The sequence below is a fragment of the Sander lucioperca genome, chromosome 7 (assembly GCF_008315115.2).
Source record: "Sander lucioperca isolate FBNREF2018 chromosome 7, SLUC_FBN_1.2, whole genome shotgun sequence".
Taxonomy (NCBI): domain Eukaryota; kingdom Metazoa; phylum Chordata; class Actinopteri; order Perciformes; family Percidae; genus Sander; species Sander lucioperca.
The window spans coordinates 34,041,361-34,062,123 of NC_050179.1; the positions used below are offsets into that span (position 1 = coordinate 34,041,361).

The following is a 20,763-nucleotide window of genomic DNA, read 5'->3' on the forward strand; positions in this document are numbered from 1 at the left end:
TTGTTGCCGCTGTCGCTGCTGTTTCTCTGAAAACGGAACAGAAACTTGCCCTGGAACAATTCCTACAAAACAAGGATGTGTTTGCCTTACTACCGACCGGCTTTGGTAAAAGCCTAATTTACGTCACCCGGATCGTTGGTCTGATTGGTTGAAGGACTATCCAATTGCGTACAGAGTCATTTGAACTATGCCCGTTGATCACGCCTCTTGTGCAGTAGAAAATGCAGAGCAGACTCCCCAGACTAATGTTCAATCTTAAAAGACTGAGCTTGGTCTGGTGATAGCCAGACTAATGTAGAGCTGCAAAGATAAAACAATTAGCTGTCAACTATTAAATTAATCGTCAACTATTTTTTTACAACGATTAATCGGTTTGAATGATTGTTTTATGAAAAAAGTAAAACAATTCTCTGATTCCAGCTTCTTAAATGTGAATATGTTCTAGTTTCTTCTCTCCTCTGTGGCACTAAACTGAATATATTTGAATTGTGGACAAAACAAGACATTTGAGGACGTCATCTTGCTTTGGAAAAAACTGATCGACATTTTTCACCAATTTATAGACCATAACTTATCGATCAATCGAGAAAATAATGGACTAATAATTAAAATAATCAATCAAAAAATTAGGGTTAGGGTTAGAGTTAGGGTTCATGTGTCATGACAGTGTCATGTCACTCTTATGTAGATACCTTCAAGTAAAGTGTTACCAAAGTTTCCTTACCTCATCGTCAAATTCATCGGAGTCTGGATCCAGGGCATTTTCTGAAAAAAAAGGCACATGTTGCATCATTAGTTACCCAAAGTTACTCAAAACAAGAACTAAAATATCTCAGAAAAAGTAAAACTCATGAAATACACACAGCTTAACTCTTGCCTATTTTGACCTTTGCATTTCTCTGAGGTGTATTTATGTTGGTGTTGATTTCCTGAGGTTGAAAATGTAAGAAAACCAATGCCAAAGGGCAGAGACGCATTACAAAGGGTTAAACAATTTGAAAACCGTGTGATGAGAACATCGCGGAGAGGAAAAGGCAAACCCCCTGGGACTCTGTGTTTTTGGATAGTTTTTAGAAAAATGAAAAGATAAACTCGGTTCAGTTTTGTTTACTCTAAACCTAAAACTACTCTGTATGATCTTCATGATGAAAAGAGGGAAAGGTTGTACGCACATCACTTCAAGCAGTATTTTGGCTTCATGATAAACACAATAAGAAATGGTGACAGACACTTCCATGCAACATAGACACATTTGGACTTGCATGCATGGACAAAAAGCAAACAGAAAAAACTTTTGACTGAGCACTGTAACGTCCTACCGACTACTGTCTCCCTGTCTCAGTCTGTCATTTTGACTCTCTCTGTATCTGTCTTTTTCTCATTCTGTCGCCGTCTGTCTCTTTTTCTTTTCCTGTCTCTGTCTTTGTCTCTTTCTGTCTCGTTCTGTCTCTTTCTGTCTCTCTGTCTCCGTCTGTCTCTCTCAGTTTCTTTTTCTTTTTCTCTTCCTGTCTCTCTCCATTTCTTTTTCTCTTCCTGTCTCGGTCTCTCTCTTTGTCGCTTTCTGTCTTGTTCTGTCTCTGTCTGTCGGTCTCGGTCTCTTTTGCTCTTGCTGTCTATCTCTGTCTCTTCGTCTCTTTTTCTCTCCCTGTGTTAGTCTGTTTTTCTCTTCCTGTCTCTCTCTGTCTCTCTCTGTCTTGTTCTGTCTCTTTCTTTTTTTTAAGATTATTTTCTGGGCATTTTAGGCCTTTATTTTGATAGGACAGCTGAAGACATGAAAGGGGAGAGAGAGGGGGGAATGACATGCAGCAAAGGGCCGCAGGTCGGAGTCGAACCCGGGCCGCTGCTTCAAAGAGTAAACCTCTATATATGGGCGCCCGCTCTACTGAGCTATCCAGGCGCCCACTTTGTCTCTTTCTGTCTCTCTCTGTCTCGTTCTGTCTCTCTCTGTCTCTCGGTCTGTCTTGTTCTGTCTCTGTCTCTCTCTGTCCGTCTCTGTCTGTCCAGAAAACCTTGAACAAAAAGCATTTGCAATTAATCATGTTTCTGTTTCATCCTCCTCTTTGTAAAACACAAAAAGGCAAAAAGAGTTGCCAGATGATATGTTAAGCGAGCTCAGACGCACAGCACACAGCGGGCATGTCAGGGGACAGGTGGTGGTGGGTGGTGTCTTACCTGTCTGAGGCTAAGTCACACATCATGGAGACCAGATCAGACTGGTGTGTGAAGCATGAGGTGAGCTTTTACAAGTTTAATGAAATGGGAGAAGAGGGAGATGACTCTGGGTTTGGCGCAGAACGACGCAAAGTTCTAAAAACGTTATTTTTTAAAGTGGGAAGCTCTTGTTGAAGTTTATTTGATAAATAAAATCAATGACAGGAAAAAAAATGTCACAGCTTCAAAAAAGGTATATTATTTTGTATGCTTTCCTTAACTTTATAAAAATGAGTAATAGCTTTTAATTTAATGTTTTGAAATGAGTTGGAAATAAAAACGATATCCTGATATTAACCCTCTGAGGTCTGAGGGCACTTTTAGATATCTTCTTAAATTCTCCTTTTTAGGGTATTTGCAGATAACGGATCCCCATGTTTCACATCAAAATGTTCAGAACACACTCAGCTTTCTTTATAGTGACGCCCAAATTAGTTCCAGGGCAATGTGTAAAGACATTATTTGGCGCTAAAGCGGACATATTTCTCAAATCTCTTGTGAAAACATACCTACACTCAATTGTTTTGGTGTTTGAAATGAGTTTACAAAAGTCTTGGGTTCGCAAAAGTAGCGTAATATATAAATGAAATAAAAAATTTAATTTTGCAATTTGCTTTTTGAGTAGGAGTGTTGTCAAACATTGCTTGGACTCGCTGGTGCGAGGGTTAAAAAAAAAAAAAAAGCCAAAGTCTGCAGATGTCTGAAGCTGAAACAGGCAAACGTGAAGTATTCTTTCTATTTAATCATGTATTAATCAATCAAGAACCGGTTTAATTGGCTAATAATTACAGCTAAAGACCTAGCTAGTGTTAATGTTGAGTGAACCTAGCTTTTGTAGCGCTAAGCTATCGTATCTTTATGACCGCTCTAAACAGCAAACGCCTTTGTTAGCTGCCATCATGCAAGCTTGTCCTCGGACTTTTACGGAGTATATGGCAAAAGCTGCACCATTTTTTAAGTGCAGCTAATATGGGGCTGTAATGTTCAGTTAGCCAACATGTATGGAGCTAGAACAGTGACAGTAACTTGTGGTATTGAAAATAAAAACTGGCATTGAAACAACAAATATTGGCACTGAAAAATGTTGAACTGAAATATAAAACACAAACATCAAAAAGTTATAATCTCACAATCCTATTATATTATTTCAATTTGACATTTTTGGCATTATGAGAGGTTTTTCAATGTCAATCTATATTTTTTTCTTGATGTCTGTCTTTTTTAAGTGAGTCTTTTTTTTTACGCTGTCAGGATTTTTACAATGTCACTGGTTTTCAGTTTTGTTTTAGCGTAGAGAGGAGGGGCTTGAGGGGAGGGACAAAGAGGGCGCGGTTCTACGCCAAAACGGTGACAGAAAGTTGAAACTGAAAACCAGTGACATTGTAAAAATCCTGACTGCGTAAAATAAAAAATAAACTGTCACTGAAAAAAGACAGACATCAAGAAAAAATATAGATTGACATTGAAAAACCTCATAATGAAAACAAATTTCAAAGTGAAATAAAATAATAGCATTGTGAGATTATAACTTTTTGATGTTTGTGTTTTATATTTCAGTTCAACATTTTTCAGTGCCAATATATGTTGTTTCAATGCCAAATTTTATTTTCAATACCACAGGTTACTGTCACTGTTCTAGCTCCATAAACATGCTACATAGATAATGGTGTCACAAATGATGTTGCAGAATATCACCCATTCATGCATGCTGACACTGAAACAGGATGCAGGGTATTTTCTCTTTTTGTCACCAGACATATTAGTTTATTTAATATAAGGTTCAGTTGAAATACAAAGTTACTATGATTATCATTGCAATCCATGTTACACAAAATGCTGCTGCGACACATGCAAACATTTCTCTCACTGTGAGAGGCAGATGGAACGGACGCCACACAATGAAAACAAAACAAAGATGGACGACTCTAGAAATGACCCCAAACCAACATGCTCTATCATCTTAGGAATATAGAAATACTATATAGAGAAAGCACAATTGAAGAGTACACAGAGAAACGTGTGAAACAGTTGAACACAGAAAAAGATGAGTCAAACAAGAGCTCTGCATGTGTGTGTTTGTGCGATTAAATTCTCACAAAACACAGAATATACACCCCAGAGTGACGGGAAGGGAGGGTAAAGAGGGAGATAAAGAGGAAGAACAACAATAAATAAATTCCGAGGAAGGATGAGTGGGAAGATGGAAATGTTTCAAAAAAATAAATGTGACTGGTGATTAAACATATGACCAGAAAAGGAAAACAAGAAGAAGAAGAAGAAGGGAATTTTACAGCACGACTGACACTAACCCATTTCAGAAGTCTGTCCTTAAGTTTCGCCAGTAAATTTGTTCCCTCATAATTTTGTAATTTTAGGTATATTTTTCACTCTGTTTGCCGTTTCCCAATGCTTTCAGTTAGCACTTTGTGCTAAAGATTGTCTAGGTGTTAAATGAAAACCTTTTGTTCTGGTATTACTGTTGTTTAGTATGGAAGCCCATATTAATAACTTACACAACTATGTAATTACAAATTCAAAATTCAGGGTTAAAAACAAGATACTTGGTAAGTATTTGCCGTTTGAAGTCACAGTTTTGAGATTATAAATCAAATTTTGGACTGAAATTACGAGATGTAAACCTTTAGATATTAAAACATAAGTATAAGATAACATCAACTTTTGAATTATGATACTTTCTTTGAATTCTATGATTTTGAGATATTAAATCAGAATCATTATGTAGTAAATCAAGTTAAAATGTCATAATTTCTACTTAGAAAGTCATAAATATGACTTATCTCATAAGTTCCAATTTATAAAGTCATAATTTACTCTTAGTCAATCACACTTTTGACTTAATGTTTGTCATTACAAAAGTTTCATCTTTGTCTTTTATTTTGTCGTGAATCGGCTTCTATAGCTTAAGTCTTTCTCTACTCTTTGATTTGTTTAAAGTCTTTTCTGCTCCGTTCTAAGAAGCCAGAGAAGCAGTTTTCCGTCTTTTAACTTTTCCATAAAAAAAAAAAAGAAAAAATTGCACCCTAATGAGAAATATGTGTACAGTTCATCTGCCGAACTCTACGCTCAGTCTCAGTCTCAGTCACTCTTACCAGGGTCGTCGACGGGCATGGCGATCGTCAGCAGGTCGCTTACACGTCCGTACAGACCGTTGGTGCAGACCGCCACCACCTGGACCACGTAGCTGGTGTTGGCCAACAGGTCATCCAGTATCGCTCCCTGTTAGAGGGAGAAGGAATGACACCAGCTTTGAACAACCACAAAGATGATTAGGGTATTATTCATTGTTTTAAAGAGCTCATATTATGCTCATTTTCAGATTCATAATTGTATTTAGAGATTATATCAGAATAGGTTTACGTGGTTTAATTTTCAGAAAACACCATATTTTTGTTGTACTGCACATTGCTGCAGCTCCTCTTTTCACCCTGTGTGTTGAGCTCTCTGTTTTAGCTACAGAATGAGACCTCTCAACTTCTGTTCCATCTTTGTTGGGAGTCGCACATGCGCAAAAGTTAGGTAAGGACTACTAGCCAGTCAGAAGCAGAGTATGAAGGAGTGCCACGCTAGCAGCTAGGCGAGCATTATAACGTGTGTTCCAAAGTGACCACGTTTGTCTCTGAAGTAAAGGCTGGACTACAATAGAGCTGTTTGAACAGTGTTTTCTGTTGGAGATGGTAAATCCCTTTGGGGTGGACTTTGGGCTTTTTCACTTTGTAAACCTATAACATGCACAAAAAAGATATATAACACAATAAAGGAAAGGGAAAAAGCCAAAAAACACAATATGAGCACTTTAAGAGGAGAAAATACAGGTGAAATTGGGAAAATATTGAGACTTTCTTCCCCCCGAAAAACGCTTCCATAGGCTGTTTGTTCAAGCAGCAAAAACGACCTGTATTTACGTTTATAGTGATGGTGCCCTCTAGTGGCCATAATAATTATATAGATAAGCAGGAAGTAAGGTGACGAAGTATAGGAGCGCCAAACACAGGACTTTCAACCAGGAGAGCGGGGATTGAGTCCCGTTTAAAAATAAAAGTAAACTGCAAGGTTTTTTTTTTAACTTAAACACGTGTGTAACTTGACGTGAAGTAACGTCTCATTTTAACCCAAACTACAATCTTTTTCTAAACTTAACCAAGTAGTTTTTGTGCCTAAACCTAACCAAACAGATGTATTTAAAACCGCGACTGACGGGGCGACCTCTAGCACACCCAGTAGAGTGTGCGCCCCATGAAGGCTGAGTCCTTGGCAGCGGCCTGTGTACGAATCCGAACCGCGGCCCTTTGCTGCGTGTCGTCCGTTCTCTCTCTCCCCTTTCCTGTCTTCAAGCTGTCCTGTCAATTAAAGGCCATAAAAGCCCAAAAAATAATAAAAAACATAACCCCACGACCGACGCTCTCTGGTTTAGATATGAGGACAGAAAACGCTCCTGTGGGTCGTACTGTCATTTAAGGATTTGGAGGACTTGATATTGATATGAACACACTTAAGGTGAAAATTTGTTCCTCATAATTTTGTAATTTTAGGTATATTTTTCACTCTGTTTGTAGTTTCCCAATGCTTTCAGTAAGCACTTTGTGCTAGATTGTCTAGGTGTAAAATGAAAATCTTTTGTTATCTGGTATTACTGCTGTTTAATATGGAAGCCCATTTCTGACAGGAAAATAACAAAAATTGGAAATGAGTGAAGGGAAGTCAAAATGAATAACTTAAGTAACTATGTAATTACAAATTCAAAATTCAGGGTTAAAAATGAGATACTTGGTAAAGTATTTGCCATTTTAAGTCACAATTTTAATATAATACATTTTGGACTGAAATTACGAGATGTAAACCTTTACATATTAAGTATATATATACTTAAGTATTAAGTATAAGATAACACCAACTTTTGACTAAGTTCTTAAATACTTATCAAACTTTCTTTAAATTCTTTATTTTGAGATATTAAATCAAAATCATTATGTAGTAAATTAAGCTAAAATTAGTCAATCACACTTTTGACTCAATGTTTGTCATTACAAAAGTTTCATCTTTGTCTTTTATTTTGTTGTGAATCAGCTTCCATAGCTTCAGTCTTTCTCTACTTCTCTACTATTCCTATGTTCGAATCCAACCCGCCGCCCTTTGCTGTATGTCGTCCCTTCTCTCTCTCCCCTTTCTGTCCTGTCCTGTCAATTAAAGGCCATAAAAAGCCCAAAAATAATAAAAAACATAACCCTGCGACCGACGCTCTCTGGTTTAGATATGAGGACAGAAACCACTCCTGTGGGTCGTACTCTATTTAAGGGTAGGAACAAACGACCCATATTGTTGTATGGTTTGGAAGGTTAGGAAAACCTCAAAATTAAAAAAATAAATAAGTTTTTGCCTTTAGTGTCCCCCCAGTAGTGTAAAGTTGTGTCTCCAATGTTTAGCTGATCACTTTGACATGCATTTAGATTTTCAGTGAGCAACATGGTGACAGTTGAGGGACTATTAGCGGTGGTAGACTGATGGCTTTGGATGGAAAATGCATCACAGACTACCTTAAGGAAACAGTTATTGATATTATGAAAGTGTGGACTCTCCCTCTCACCACATCCTGGTCTCCGTCGGTCAGGTATATAGACGGGGCGTTGTCTTCTGCGTTGGCCACTCGGTAGGTGACAGAGTATTTCTCGATGCTGGCGTCGTACACCGCCCGCGGCCGCTCCCACGTCACCAGCAGGCTGCTCAGGTTGTAGGGCACCGCCTGGATGCTCTCCGGCTCCGAGCTGCACACTGACAGGAGCACACAGACCAGCATAAATTCATTCAATTCATTTCATTCAAACGCTTCTTTCACATTGTTTCCTTATGAATCGCTATAAAATATATATAACCATACATATCAGCCTCCTGCACCCTGACAGTAATATTCTGGGTCAGAGTTGCGATTAGAGGAGCAGATGACAGACACTCGGAGGTCTGGATTAACTCAGATTAAAAAGGCGGCTGAGGGTGGATGACAACAGACAGGAGGAGCCTCCATCTATCCACACAATAACACATTTCCTCCTTTAATGGCTCCGAGCTGAGCCTGAACCTGCTCTCGCTAACCTCTGACCTTTATCCTCTCTGAGGATAAGTGTACAAAGAAAGACTCCTTCAACCAGCAGGGGGCGGAGTGAGCCAGCAGAACACTATGAGGTATAAACCTCATAGGCAGTGGTGGAAAAAGTATTCAGATCAAGATCAAGTACTAATACCACACTGTAAAAATACTCTGTTACAAGTAAACGTCCTGCATTGAAAATGTTACTTAAGTAAAAGTCTGTAAGTAGCATCAGGAAAATGTACTTAAAGTATTCAAAGTAAAAGTACTCAATGCTGAAAAATCCTCACATTGTAGAAACTGGAAACGATCCAAACAGTTGTGTGTTTAACAGTCTAATCATTTCAGCTGGACTTGTAGGCCGTTAGATTGTTGGGTAGTTTAATGTATAATAAAAGATCGTATTTTATATACTGCATGCGTTTTGTGGGCAAAAATCTTAATTTGTAGAGTAACTAGTAACGTAGTGGAGTAAAAAGTACAATATTTCTCTCTGAAATGTAGCTGAGTAGAAGTAGAAAGTGGCATGAAAAGAACAGACTCAAGTAAAGTACAAGTCCCTCAAATTGGGAGGGGGGGGGGCAATATTTGTTAAAGGCAAAATATGTGTCAAACCATTCTCAAATAAAGTATTGTGGTGCTGCAGAGACGTCCCGGCGTACAAATCGTATCCTATAGACCAGAGGTTCTCAATAGGTGAGGCGCGCCTCCCCTGGGGGGCCCCAAAGAGCTACAGGGGAGGCGCGACACGTGAAGAAAAAATAACTGTATGCAGCTCTATTGATATCTGTAATTGTGCATGCGTGTATTAGCTTTAAAGTGCATCGTTTCCTTGTCCCAAGTCAACAGAAGTCAGCATTAAGGGAGGAGACAGGACCCAGCAAAAAAATATGAGGAAAGGAAATATGATCCTGAGTTAAAGTTAGGTTTCACCTGGTCGGGGTCCTCTGCTGCGGTGTGACAGAGACCGGGAGAAATGTCCATCACGCGTTACGGTTGTCTGTGGAGAGCGAGTTCCCCCAGATCTCCACTAAGGCTATGAAAGTCCTAATCCCCTTCACCTCCACCTACTTGTGTGAGTGTGGGTTTTCCGCACTGCCCCTGATTAAAAACAAATACAGATCAAGGCTGCAGGTGGAGGACGACTTGCGTTTATTTCTCTCTGCAGTGCAGCCCCGCATCCAACACCTCTGCGCATCAAAAGAGTGGCCTCATTGTTTCCACTGACAGACGCGGCGTCAGCTGATTTTGCCGGGGCTTCAGCCCCGAATGTATTTTGAAAAGTTGACTGACAAATATGAAACCGGACGTCGCTTAGTGTCCACTCTCGCTGTAAAAAGCTGTGCAGGTTCAGGTTTATGGATGCGCTCTGCTGTCGACATGCTGCGGTAGATGTGTTGCATTTGTGCTCCGTGTATTTCTGTCGTAGTTTCGGGTTTCAACCTCCGATGTAGAGCAGCGTTCAGCCACTTCCCTAAACTTTGTCTCATTCAGAGACCAGAGACCCAAACGGGGCTCTGAGTCTGTCAGGAGGTCTGAGATCTACCGTATCAGCAGAGAAATCACGTAATGCACAGCAGGCTACGGTGCAGGTGGATTATTTTCAGAAATATAGTGACTGTATTCTTGTAATAGCCTATTATAACTATTTTTCTCAAAATATCACAACTCCTCCAAATCTCAGAGAACACAGATGGGATGAGATATATTTGAATGTGAATGTGCACAGAGTTTATTAATAAATTAAAATGAATAATGTATCATTGAGGTCATATGCACATTTAAGGAGGTTACTTCCCCAACAAAAGAAGCAAAAGAGGAGGGAGGAGTAAATGATGCTAGGCTACATGTGTATATTATATAATTAGAAAAGTCGATCTACAGGAGAATAAATAGATAAAGCAATACAGAATGCCTCAGAGCCTTACTGCTAAATATTCCATTATGTTTTTAGATTTTGATTGTAATCTATGTTTCCCTTTACATAAAGATATTTCCAGCATAAATTGATTCAGAAAAAGGTAGAAATAGGTGCATACAAATTCACCAGAATGCAGGAAATGAAGTGTTTAATGCTCAAAATGTTCAGGGGGTTGACCCACCCCACCCATCATAACACATGTTAAGCATGTTTTGTTGACTTGTGGATAGGCCCACTGATGTTCAGTGATTTTAAAAGTAGCCTCAATTAGGCCTGCATGAAGTTAGAAATGATTTGCTGTTGCAAAGAATCGTTTATGAATGCACTTTTTAAAAAGTTGTGGAAATAAAATGTCTTCAAATACAATATAAAAAATATTTACAAACTTATCATTGTCTGGGACACACAAAAGATGGCATTTACTGCAGAGGCGTGTGTGTGTTAAGGGCAGGCGGACGGGATTTTGGGGAAGGGGGGGCTCGGCTGTCCTGACCTACTCTAAGGGGAGGCTCACATTCACCCAATTTTAAAACCCCTGCTATAGACTAAAGGAAAACATCTTTGTTTGGTACAGATCCCCGCAAAAAAATCACACTTCAATCATTTTTAAAATTTTTTTTTTTTTTTTTGAGAATTTGTGAATAATGATACAAAAATGATCATTCCCTCCAATATCGTGAATCATATCGCAATGTCAGTCAAAATAATCGCCATTACTTATGTGGTAACACTTTACTTGAAGGTATCTACATAAGAGTGACATGACACTGTCAGGAACACAGTCATGACACATGAACCCTAACCCTAACCATAACTTGTCATGACAAAAACCGAATGACACTTAATGAAAGAAGCGTTATGTCATAAACGTTTATGACTTGTTTACAATGTTTATGACTGTGTCATGACAGTGTAATGTGCTCATAATAGTGCCATGTCACTCTTATGTAGATACCTTTAAGTTAAGTGTAACCAGATATTTTCCTAATATTGTGCAGCCCTATACAGTATTAGAAGTTATTTCCTCACACACAGATGAATCTTTCACACAACTAAACTGAACATCTAGCCCCTCTTTTATAAATTAAATTACTTTAACTGTAAAACATCGAAGCCAAAAGAGATCTTTCCACATTTTATACAAATACAGTGAAAATCGGAGAGAGTAGCTGTGTCACTCGACAAAACAAATCCGCCGTACAAACACTTTTTAAAGGAACATTTTAACATGACTCCTTTGTGGAGTTGCCTGCCCAGGGACTGCTGGTGAAATTAAGCTAATGTCTCTAAAGGCCTCTTTCACACTGGCTGCGTGGCGTGAGCTTGGCGTTTCGGTTGCATGTCAGTTGCGTGGCGGCTGCGTGGCGTTTTCTATGTCTTTTCACACCAGAAACGTGTCTGACGCGGCGCCGCTGCTGCTAGCCTTGTCTGTACACATGTATGTTTCCCATTGATAAAATGAAATACCACGTTAAACATAAATATATACTGATTTGATTACAGCAAAGACAACGTCGGCAGTATTGACGGCAAAATAGGCTACAGAATATTTGGTTCCGTATTGACAGGTGCAATATTTGAAAATCGATAATTATTATTTTTTTAAATTACATTTATATCTGCATTTATGTCAAAACCTAAGAGACTTTCAAACATCAACATGTCATTTATTAAATGTATTTGTGTCAAAATGACATATAAACATCTTTTCTATTTGGCCTGGAAACGCTTCCAACACGCTTGCGTGTCGCGTGACAAATAGGCATCGGCCCTATTTTGTAGCATGCACGCGTTTTCGGCGCGGCTCAGGCAGTGTGCAAGCTCTAACCTGATGACATGGGAGCCAAAATAAAAACGGACACGCTCACGCCACGCAGCCAGTGTGAAAGAGGCCTAATTCTGGGACAGTCAATGACCCTGTTAAATTAAACTAATAAATTGTAAACACCAAACGATCTCCTGGTCTCTAATGTCAGAACAAGCCCTTCCAAAAACCCCAGAGATCAATACCACGTCATTACTAATGATTGAAAACAACCAGCGTGCTGCAGCGGGAAAATCGATGGTTAACCAAGTTGACCTCCTCCTGCTGTCACTGAGATTTTATTTGGGCCACTGGAGTTCTATTCTTGTCCCTCTGTCTTTTTTTTGTCCCGTCATTTGTGATCCACTTGTCTCTGATCCATCAGAGACCTTATGTAATGAGCATTAACCTGCGATTCTTCATACTCGGCGTCACGCTACGTTCTGGAAGCAGCCAGGTGAGACATTCATGTGTGTCGGCCTAAAGTCGACACTCAAGGACATAGGCAGAAATCACAGGGGGGGTCGGGGGGATTAGGAACCACCCCACCTGATCTCCCTTGACGTTTACGGTACACAAAAGTCTGTGGGACTCGTGGGAGAGAACAATTTTTGTTTCTGTTTTATTCGCTTTAAACATCGGATGAAGTTATTGTTTCCTCTAATACAAATTATGCTGAGTCATTAATAAATTAGTCATGACAAAACAATTGTATTTTTTCACGTGTACACTATGTTAGCAGTCATAAAGTTACTTAGCTTGTTTGGTAGCTTGATGAGTAGTTAGTTAGCTAACGTTAGCATGCTAATTCCACCCAACGTGCTGTCACTAGTTACAGAAAATGAGCCTAACAAAGTTGTCACTCATCTGGCGAGAGCACTGTACTTTCCTACGCTGTGACAAAAGTGTGTGAATGACATTAAGTTGTTAAACTTTACTAATTTATTGGCTGGCTGGCTAGTTAGTTAGCTTGCTTGCTTGGAGGCTCAGTTCTCAGTTCAGCATCATCTGTATTAGAGAAAAGAATCACTTCATCCAATGTTTAAAGTGAATAAAATAGCTTTGCCAGCCTACTTACTGGAGTTCTACAACTACACATATCCTGTTACAAGAACAAATCTGACAGTATAATTTGTGTCCCCTTTAATAATTGCTCTTAAGAAATTTTATGTTTTCTGCCCCTTCCCCATCTGCTGGATGAAATTTAGGCCCATGCTCATGGGACTGACTAGCCTTGAAATTTAGACGCACCCTAGCGGCAGCAAATGTAATTTGCAGCCAGGGTCGTCTAGCAACTCTCCGTTGGCTTGCGAGCTGGAAAAACCAAACTCTACTCAGGCCAATCACATTGTGTATAGAGTCGGTGGGGCGGGCTTAACATTACGACGGCAGAGTTGTGACGGCTCCGCGTGAATTCCCTGCTACTTGAAAACAAAGAAGATGGCTGCTGCTGCTGGCGAACAGCGGTCTTTCGGAATTTGAAAGACAACCGTTTATCCCGCCCCTCGGATTGAGCCATGCCAATGGTGAGTTCCCAGACCCAACATCTTGATGTGAGTCTGGTTTGTCAGGCTAGGGACTGGTAAAAAAAAAAAACACTCATATTTTCCTCCATAAACCTGGCTCCTGCAGACGGTGATGACCGGACAAACAGGAAGAGAGTTAGACTCTGGATGCTTACCTGGTGTGAGGACCTCCTCGGTGCCGGTGTAGGAGGAGAACAGCTGACCCATGAACTGCTGCTGCTGCTCCCTGTAGTTGTTCTGCAGGTAGTCCATCAGCATCACGTATCCGGCCTGCTGCATCGTCATCACCTCGCAGAACATCTCCAGCTGCGAAGCCAAAACAAACCAGTGTCAGCACCGTCGGCGCCTGCTGCTAAGAAACAGCACCGTGATGCTGGTTCAGTCACTCTGAGTAGAGAAGCGAAGTCCCCTTCCCCTTTCCAGTGGGGAAATTGTATGGTACAAGCCAGGGGTATCAAACTCAAGTTCTCTAAGGGCCACACTGGAAACTGAGAATCACATCAAGGGCCAGACATGTATAGTTTATTACCATGCTTTTATTTTATCGAAAAAGTAAAATATTTTTGACTGTATTATTGCATGTCTCATATAGTCTTCTCACTTAGAGTTTGGTCGATATAAAGCGCTAAAGTCAGCAAGAAAGTTCTTTAGCCCTCATAGAATTTAACAAATCAAGCAAAACAATGCATTCTGATTACAATTTTACAAGTAGGCTACCACACAGTCGATACAACTTGTTTTATAGGCCTGAATATGGTTGTGTGGGAATTTCTGAGTCTGCCAAATTCTGCTTTGAGTGTCGCGTAATTGCAGTTTGAAAACAGTTTCCTGTCTTTTTGGTTTGGCGCACAACTAGGCACGCCAAAATTGATTGTGAACCTACTTTGATTTGCAGGCATGATCGAAATTTGCGAGAGGCCAGATTTGGCCCGCGGGCCTTGAGTTTGACACATGTGGTATAAGTGGTCAAGCAGGGCAGCGGAGGTCGTGTCCCATAAGAAGTTAAGGGGAAAACACACAATTTTCACCCAGGAAACGGGTGTTTGTGTCCCGGGAGTCCTACTCAAAGGGGCCGGTGATTTAACCCAAACCCCAATCTTATCTTATCTTAAAGACATTACCGTTCGCGTATACAGGCAGGCGCCATCTTGGGACAACAGTCATGCCCAGTCGTACCACGAACGCCGTGCAACCAGTAACATAGCTCAAGCAGGGCGTTTGTGGTTTGACTGGTCATGACTGTTTTCCCAAGATGGCGCCTGCCTGTATACGCGAACGGTAATGTCTTTCTAAACTATCTTTTTAATAAACTGTCTGTACACATACAAAGTTCTCAATGCTTCAGTTTACATGTAGGGACCCTCATTATGCTACAGTTGAAGTGTGGTGCTATTTTGAGCCTTGTTAGTGGTATAGAAATAGCGATTTCTATTTACTTTACCAGTGCCCTGACTACTAGCTTTATAAGCTAATCAGCGGTTTGCGCTAGCTTGTTTCAAGCTAGAGACACATTCGATTAGCATGAAAACAAAACAAATCCCAGAGAACGGTTGACTCGGTACACGTGTTATTAACCTCATAGGTTCATTTTGTGCTGGAATTGTCCTTTAACTAATTGTTTTGGTGCCTATACTTAAAGGTCCCATGACATGGTGCTCTTTGGATGATTTCTATAGGCCTTAGTGGTCCCCTAATACTGTATCTGAAGTCTCTTTTATATAGACCTTAGTGGTCCCCTAATACTGTATCTGAAGTCTCTTTTATATAGACCTTAGTGGTCTCCTAATACTGTATCTGAAGTCTCTTTTATATAGGCCTTAGTGGTCTCCTAATACTGTATCTGAAGTCTCTTTTATATAGACCTTAGTGGTCCCCTAATACTGTATCTGAAGTCTCTTTTATATAGACCTTAGTGGTCCCCTAATACTGTATCTGAAGTCTCTTTTATATAGACCTTAGTGGTCCCCTAATACTGTATCTGAAGTCTCTTTTATATAGACCTTAGTGGTCCCCTAATACTGTATCTGAAGTCTCTTTTATATAGACCTTAGTGGTCCCCTAATACTGTATCTGAAGTCTCTTTCCCGAAATTCAGCCTTGGTGCAGAATTACAGCCACTAGAGCCAGTCCCACAAAGAGCTTTCCTTAGTATGTGCCATTTCTGTGTCTGTAGCTATTGACGAGGGGGGGGGGGGGGCAAGGGGGGGGGGGGGGGTGTGGCCTTGACCAACTGCGACTTTGCTCGTTTGAAAGCCATGATGCCTCTCTCTCATGGGTGGGCCCATGAGAGAGAGGCATCTGGGCGGGCAAAGCAGAGAAAGAGGAGGTAATCTTGCTCCTTATGAGCTCATAAGGAGAAGATTCCAGATCGGCCCATCTGAGCTTTCATTTTCTCAAAGGCAGAGCAGGATACCCAGGGCTCGGTTTACACCTATCACCATTTCTAGCCACTGGGGGACCATAGGCAGGCTGGGGGAATGCATATTAATGTTAAAAAACCTCATAAAGTGAAATTTTCATGCCATGGGACCTTTAACTGTTGTCGCCGCAGGACAGCCTTTTGCAACAGCTGCTAAAACGACCGGCACATCGCGGTGCCCTGTACCCGCCTCACAGTCGCCTTTTCTCGACAAAATTTTACTGTAGAAAGTAAAATTTGTCATGTGACCGTTTGCCACGCGACAAGCCAGCGGTTGCCCTAATTTCGTAGGCCCTACAATATCATATCATGAACCGTTCATGTGTGCAGACTATTTCAACATGTTATAGTCCGTTTATCCATTCCGTTAACTCTAATTGTCTAGAGCACTAAAATAACGTGTTAATCACACAGCTGCAGTTCTCTCAGAAGTTTGGAAGTGAATGGGTGTAAAGGAGCCGTGACTCACGCTGGATCGGTCCTTTAACCTGCCTGTCGCCTCTGTACCTGCTCAGGTGAGTCACTGCCCTTCGGTTACACAACACTCACAGCATCTGACTCACACAGAGTCAACACTGCGGCACAGCCAAGCTCAGAGCCCATTAAGGCCATTTGCGGTTGTAAAAATCTTGACTCTAAAGCATTAAAGTCTGGCAGGCGGACCGGAGCTGGAATGTAAACCAGCTGCGGCACGTCACAAAGGTTTGGAGAAACCTGGAAACCCTGGAAGATCTGCAGCAGGGGTTTTAATAATAATAATAATCATATTAATAACTTTATTCAGGACACAAATGGAAGGTCCATAGTACATTCAAAATGACAATATTTACGAACATATAGGAATAAATATACAGTACAATTCATATAAATTAATAAAAGGTCAACAACTTTCCCCTGTAATGTGCAAACAGGAGCGCCAGTGTCTCCACAGTCTAGATGCCTACCTGACAGAGGTAAAATCAAGGTGGGCTAAAGCTTGTAGAATTCTGTTTTCTGAGACAGACATTCTACACATGTATCGATAAATAAGGTTTCTTACTAAGGCAGAACACATTGGCACACCAACACTAACAAACATTTGACTAGCACTACACCATCTTGGTTGTGTGTGTGTGTGTGTGTGTGTGTGTGTGTGTGTGTGTGTGTGTGTGTGTGTGTGTCCTTCTGCCTTTTGACAGCTGTGTGTCAAGAGTGAATGAGTCTGGTGGAAAATGACGTCTGGGCCTCAGCAGGCGTCACACCCCAGCCCTTCTGTAGAAAACCTTTTGTGTGTGTGTGTGTGTGTGTTTCAGCTTAAATACCGTAAAGATCTTTTGTAAGCCAATATCTGTGTGCTGTAATGACCGCCTCTGTATGGCTGTCAATCATGCTTGGCCCGGGGCAGTACACACACACACACACACACACACACACACACACACACACACACACACACACACACACACACACACACACACACGTTGCCTCGCCCATCACTTGTGCTCTGGTATGATAATTCCTCCTTTCAGCTCCTTGAACACGTTTTTCTAAAAGGTTGTTTACGGACGTGTCTGTAATTGTGTGTCTAGCCTTTTCATCTTCAAGATAACCCTCAAAGCTGACGTCCGGCTCTTAAAGGACCTCACAGACGGTTCAACATGGTTTGTAAAACAGTTAAAAACAAAGTGCTCACTCTTCACATTACTGCTTTTTACATTTCTCAGTTTCTCTCGTTAGTTTTCAGACGGATTTCCTTCCTTTCAGGCAGCCATTTGTTTCAGCTTCTATGAAAATAAACTTGTTTGACATTGTGTGTGTACTCATCCTTTTCTGTCATGTGCTGATACAGTTTCTATGAACGCTTGCCGTTCATTTAAAAGTAGTTTATCAATGTTCATGGTGTCAGGAGGTTTTAGTTGACATGGGGCAAGTTCAATCTCCTTCTGTTCCCTCAGAACAGTGCGAAACGGTGTGCAACAAGCTTTAAGGTTGGTTTTCTCTTGCTTGGTGGGTGTGTCAGAGATGTTACCCAATCAGCAGCAACGTGTATGTAAAGTTGTTATTATGGTAAGGCACTGCGCTTGCACAGACAGCAGGGTGTTCAAAGCACCGCCATTTCAGTTTAAATAAATGGTTTGCTTCATTTTGTTGGGACTGAACGTGCCCCAGATGTGTTTCATAGGACACATCTGGGTAGGATTGGGCATTGAGAACCGGCTCCAACTTGGATTGTTTCAAAAGTTAGGATTCCAATGGAATGGTTTGTTTATTGGAATCGTTCGGAATATATGGTTTAGAATCCGATCATCGGTTCCAAATTTAACGCAAGTAATCTAATTAAGTTATGGTTTCCATAGCGACCCGTACTTCCAGATGGTTGTTGTGCTGCAGCCACGGAGCACAGCAAGCGGCGCTCTAAAGTTTGGCTTTATTTTACATTGAAAAAGCCCGGTAAAACTGTAAATTACCATTGAATCAAAATCAAATGTTCCTCTTATTCTCTATCTGTGAAAGCATGTGACCCATTTCTACTCCTTCCCTTAAAGCAGGGGTGTGAAACACAGGGCCCGTGGGCCAGAACCGGCCCGCCAAAGGGTCCAATCAGGCCCACTGGTTGACTTTGCAAAGTGTCAAAATTGCAGAGAAGTAATTAATTCCATCTCCAAATTTACCACTTAAATCTCAGAGAATATCGGAGTTATTTTTCCGTAAATTTATGACTTAGGAATATTACCCCTCTCTCCTAGGTACATAACATTTCTTTCCCTCTACAATAGCCTTAGAACGCTGTCGTAGCAGAAGCAACTTGCGATTGCCAACATCAAGCTGACAAGAAACTCTGTGGCAGATAAAGTTTCTGATCTTTCTGGAGTGGTTTACTGGTCCGGCCCACTTGAGATCAAATTAGGGGGATGTGGCCCATGAACTAAGATGAGTTTGACACCCCTGCCTTAAAGAAGAAACCAGAATGGAAAGGAAGAATTGGAATTGCAATCAGAATTGTTAAAATAAAAAACGATGCCCAACCCTACATTTGAGGTTATACAGAGCGCCTCCACTAACATCTTAAATCCTATAACACTTTTATATGTAAGGGATAATGTAGAGTCAAACGGTCATTATTGCAAATTAGAACCCCGACAGGGCGATGCAGGACAGGTGTTTCCATCCCTCACCTGTTCGTCAGAGATGGCCACCGTGTTCCTGAAGACGATCCACTCGACAGTCTCGCTGCAGGGCGGCGTGGTCAGAGAGCCGTTGTAGATAAAGTATTTCTCCGTGGAGTTTGGCAGGAGACCCCGCGGGGCAAACGGTAAAGCTTCTGCGCTCTTTCCTGGACGGCAAAGGAGACGGCTTTAATGCAAGCGTTACAGAAGGAGATGCAAAGAGAGGAGAGAGAAAGAAGAAACCGACGTACCGTATCTGCTCACGCTGCTGATCCCGTCTATGATGGCAGCGTAGTTCACATTGTCTTCGTTGCTCGTCTGTGAAGAGAAAAGGGTAGTTATGGTTTCTCTTTTCCTTTTCTTGTGTGTAGGTTGTAAATGTTATTGTATAATACTTTTTTTTTTTTTTTTTTAACCAAACAATATGATTGTATTCATAATGTAGCAGCATAATCCTACGGAGTAAACCGTGTTTGAGTCCTGAGCGCTTTTTTAAAACGCCACCGACGATTCTTTTCTGCAGCTCAGAGCGTCTTTTTGAAGATGAAAAAAGTTCAACTTCGCTTTTTTGACAGCTGGCAAATGACAAGTGGAGTAGCCAGATCTGTCGTTTCCATAACAACAAGAAAAAATTGAGTCGGAACACAGCGAGTTATATGATATGACCGGGTGCTCCCTGTTCAGGGAACTCGCTTTGTTTTATTTAACGTTAGCACCGCTCTACATTGCGCTCTAGGATACTGTAGTAGCTGTTGTTATAGTAACAAAAGATGCAGTCGGCTGCTTTTTGGAATAAAAACGCTGCCAGCTTCTTTTTTTTTTTTTTACTACAAAAGCGCCCTATTCAATTTTTTCTTGTCAAAAAAGACGCCAAGTGTGATCATGGCCTCAGTTACTTTCCACCATTGTATTGCTAACTAGATTTTGTTATGCCCAATCGCAACTTTAAAGCGTAACTCTCGCCAAAATGCAACCTAGGGTCTTTTTGTGAATGTACCCGAGTCAAACTTTCATTTAAAAGCATATTTAGGACGGAATCGCCACTTTTAAGATTTACCGTATTTTCGTTTTTCGGTCAAATGGCCTTTTGAATGGGAGTCCTAGGGACACTTTTATGCTAGCCTCAAAATAGCTATTTTTAAAACACTAAGAAGGCTCGACACAACATGAAATTTTGCTCAAAGTATCAACAGGGGCTCTACACCTTAACGAAAGCATTGACATTGTTTGTGTACACAGAGTTTACTAAAAAAAAAGGTTTTGAGCAACTCACTGTAGCTGTTGTTCTTCCGGTTGCCGTCTATCGAGCCAGTCAAAAATAGTCGAGGGAGGAGAGTAAAGATGGAAAGCTCCAAAAACTTCCATATAAAATATAAATGCACGGATAATTCGTTGTTTTGTCGTTAGTGAAACACAATATTGACATTGTAGTTGAAAAAGGAGCCTCAATAAGAATGACATTTCCTCCTATGGAGTCCGTTCATTCGCATTCGGAGATTGCCTATTTTTGACTGGGAAAATGGCGGATAGCGTAAACGACGACTGCTAACGTGAGTTGCTCAAAACCTTTCTTTTTAGTAAACTCTGGGTACACAAACAATGTTGTCAATGCTTTCGTTAAGGTGTAGAGCCCCTG

At 40.8% G+C, this 20,763-nt stretch overlaps 1 protein-coding gene across 5 annotated transcripts in view; it reads right to left on the reverse strand.

The window, feature by feature from the left end:
- The window catches only part of ptprz1a (protein tyrosine phosphatase receptor type Z1a), a 132,728-nt gene that overhangs the window by 45,481 nt on the left and 66,484 nt on the right, over nucleotides 1-20,763 (reverse strand). For 4 of the 5 annotated variants that reach the window (XM_036003610.1, XM_036003609.1, XM_036003608.1 and 1 more), the window contains exons 6-11: nucleotides 19,379-19,445; nucleotides 19,137-19,294; nucleotides 13,718-13,868; nucleotides 7,814-7,998; nucleotides 5,322-5,448; nucleotides 725-765 (exon numbers count right to left, since the gene is read on the reverse strand). In XM_036003610.1, coding sequence (XP_035859503.1) covers nucleotides 725-765; nucleotides 5,322-5,448; nucleotides 7,814-7,998; nucleotides 13,718-13,868; nucleotides 19,137-19,294; nucleotides 19,379-19,445 — 729 coding nt within the window. The remainder of the gene's footprint in view (nucleotides 1-724; nucleotides 766-5,321; nucleotides 5,449-7,813; nucleotides 7,999-13,717; nucleotides 13,869-19,136; nucleotides 19,295-19,378; nucleotides 19,446-20,763) is intronic. The other variant, XM_036003611.1, reaches the window with a different exon arrangement.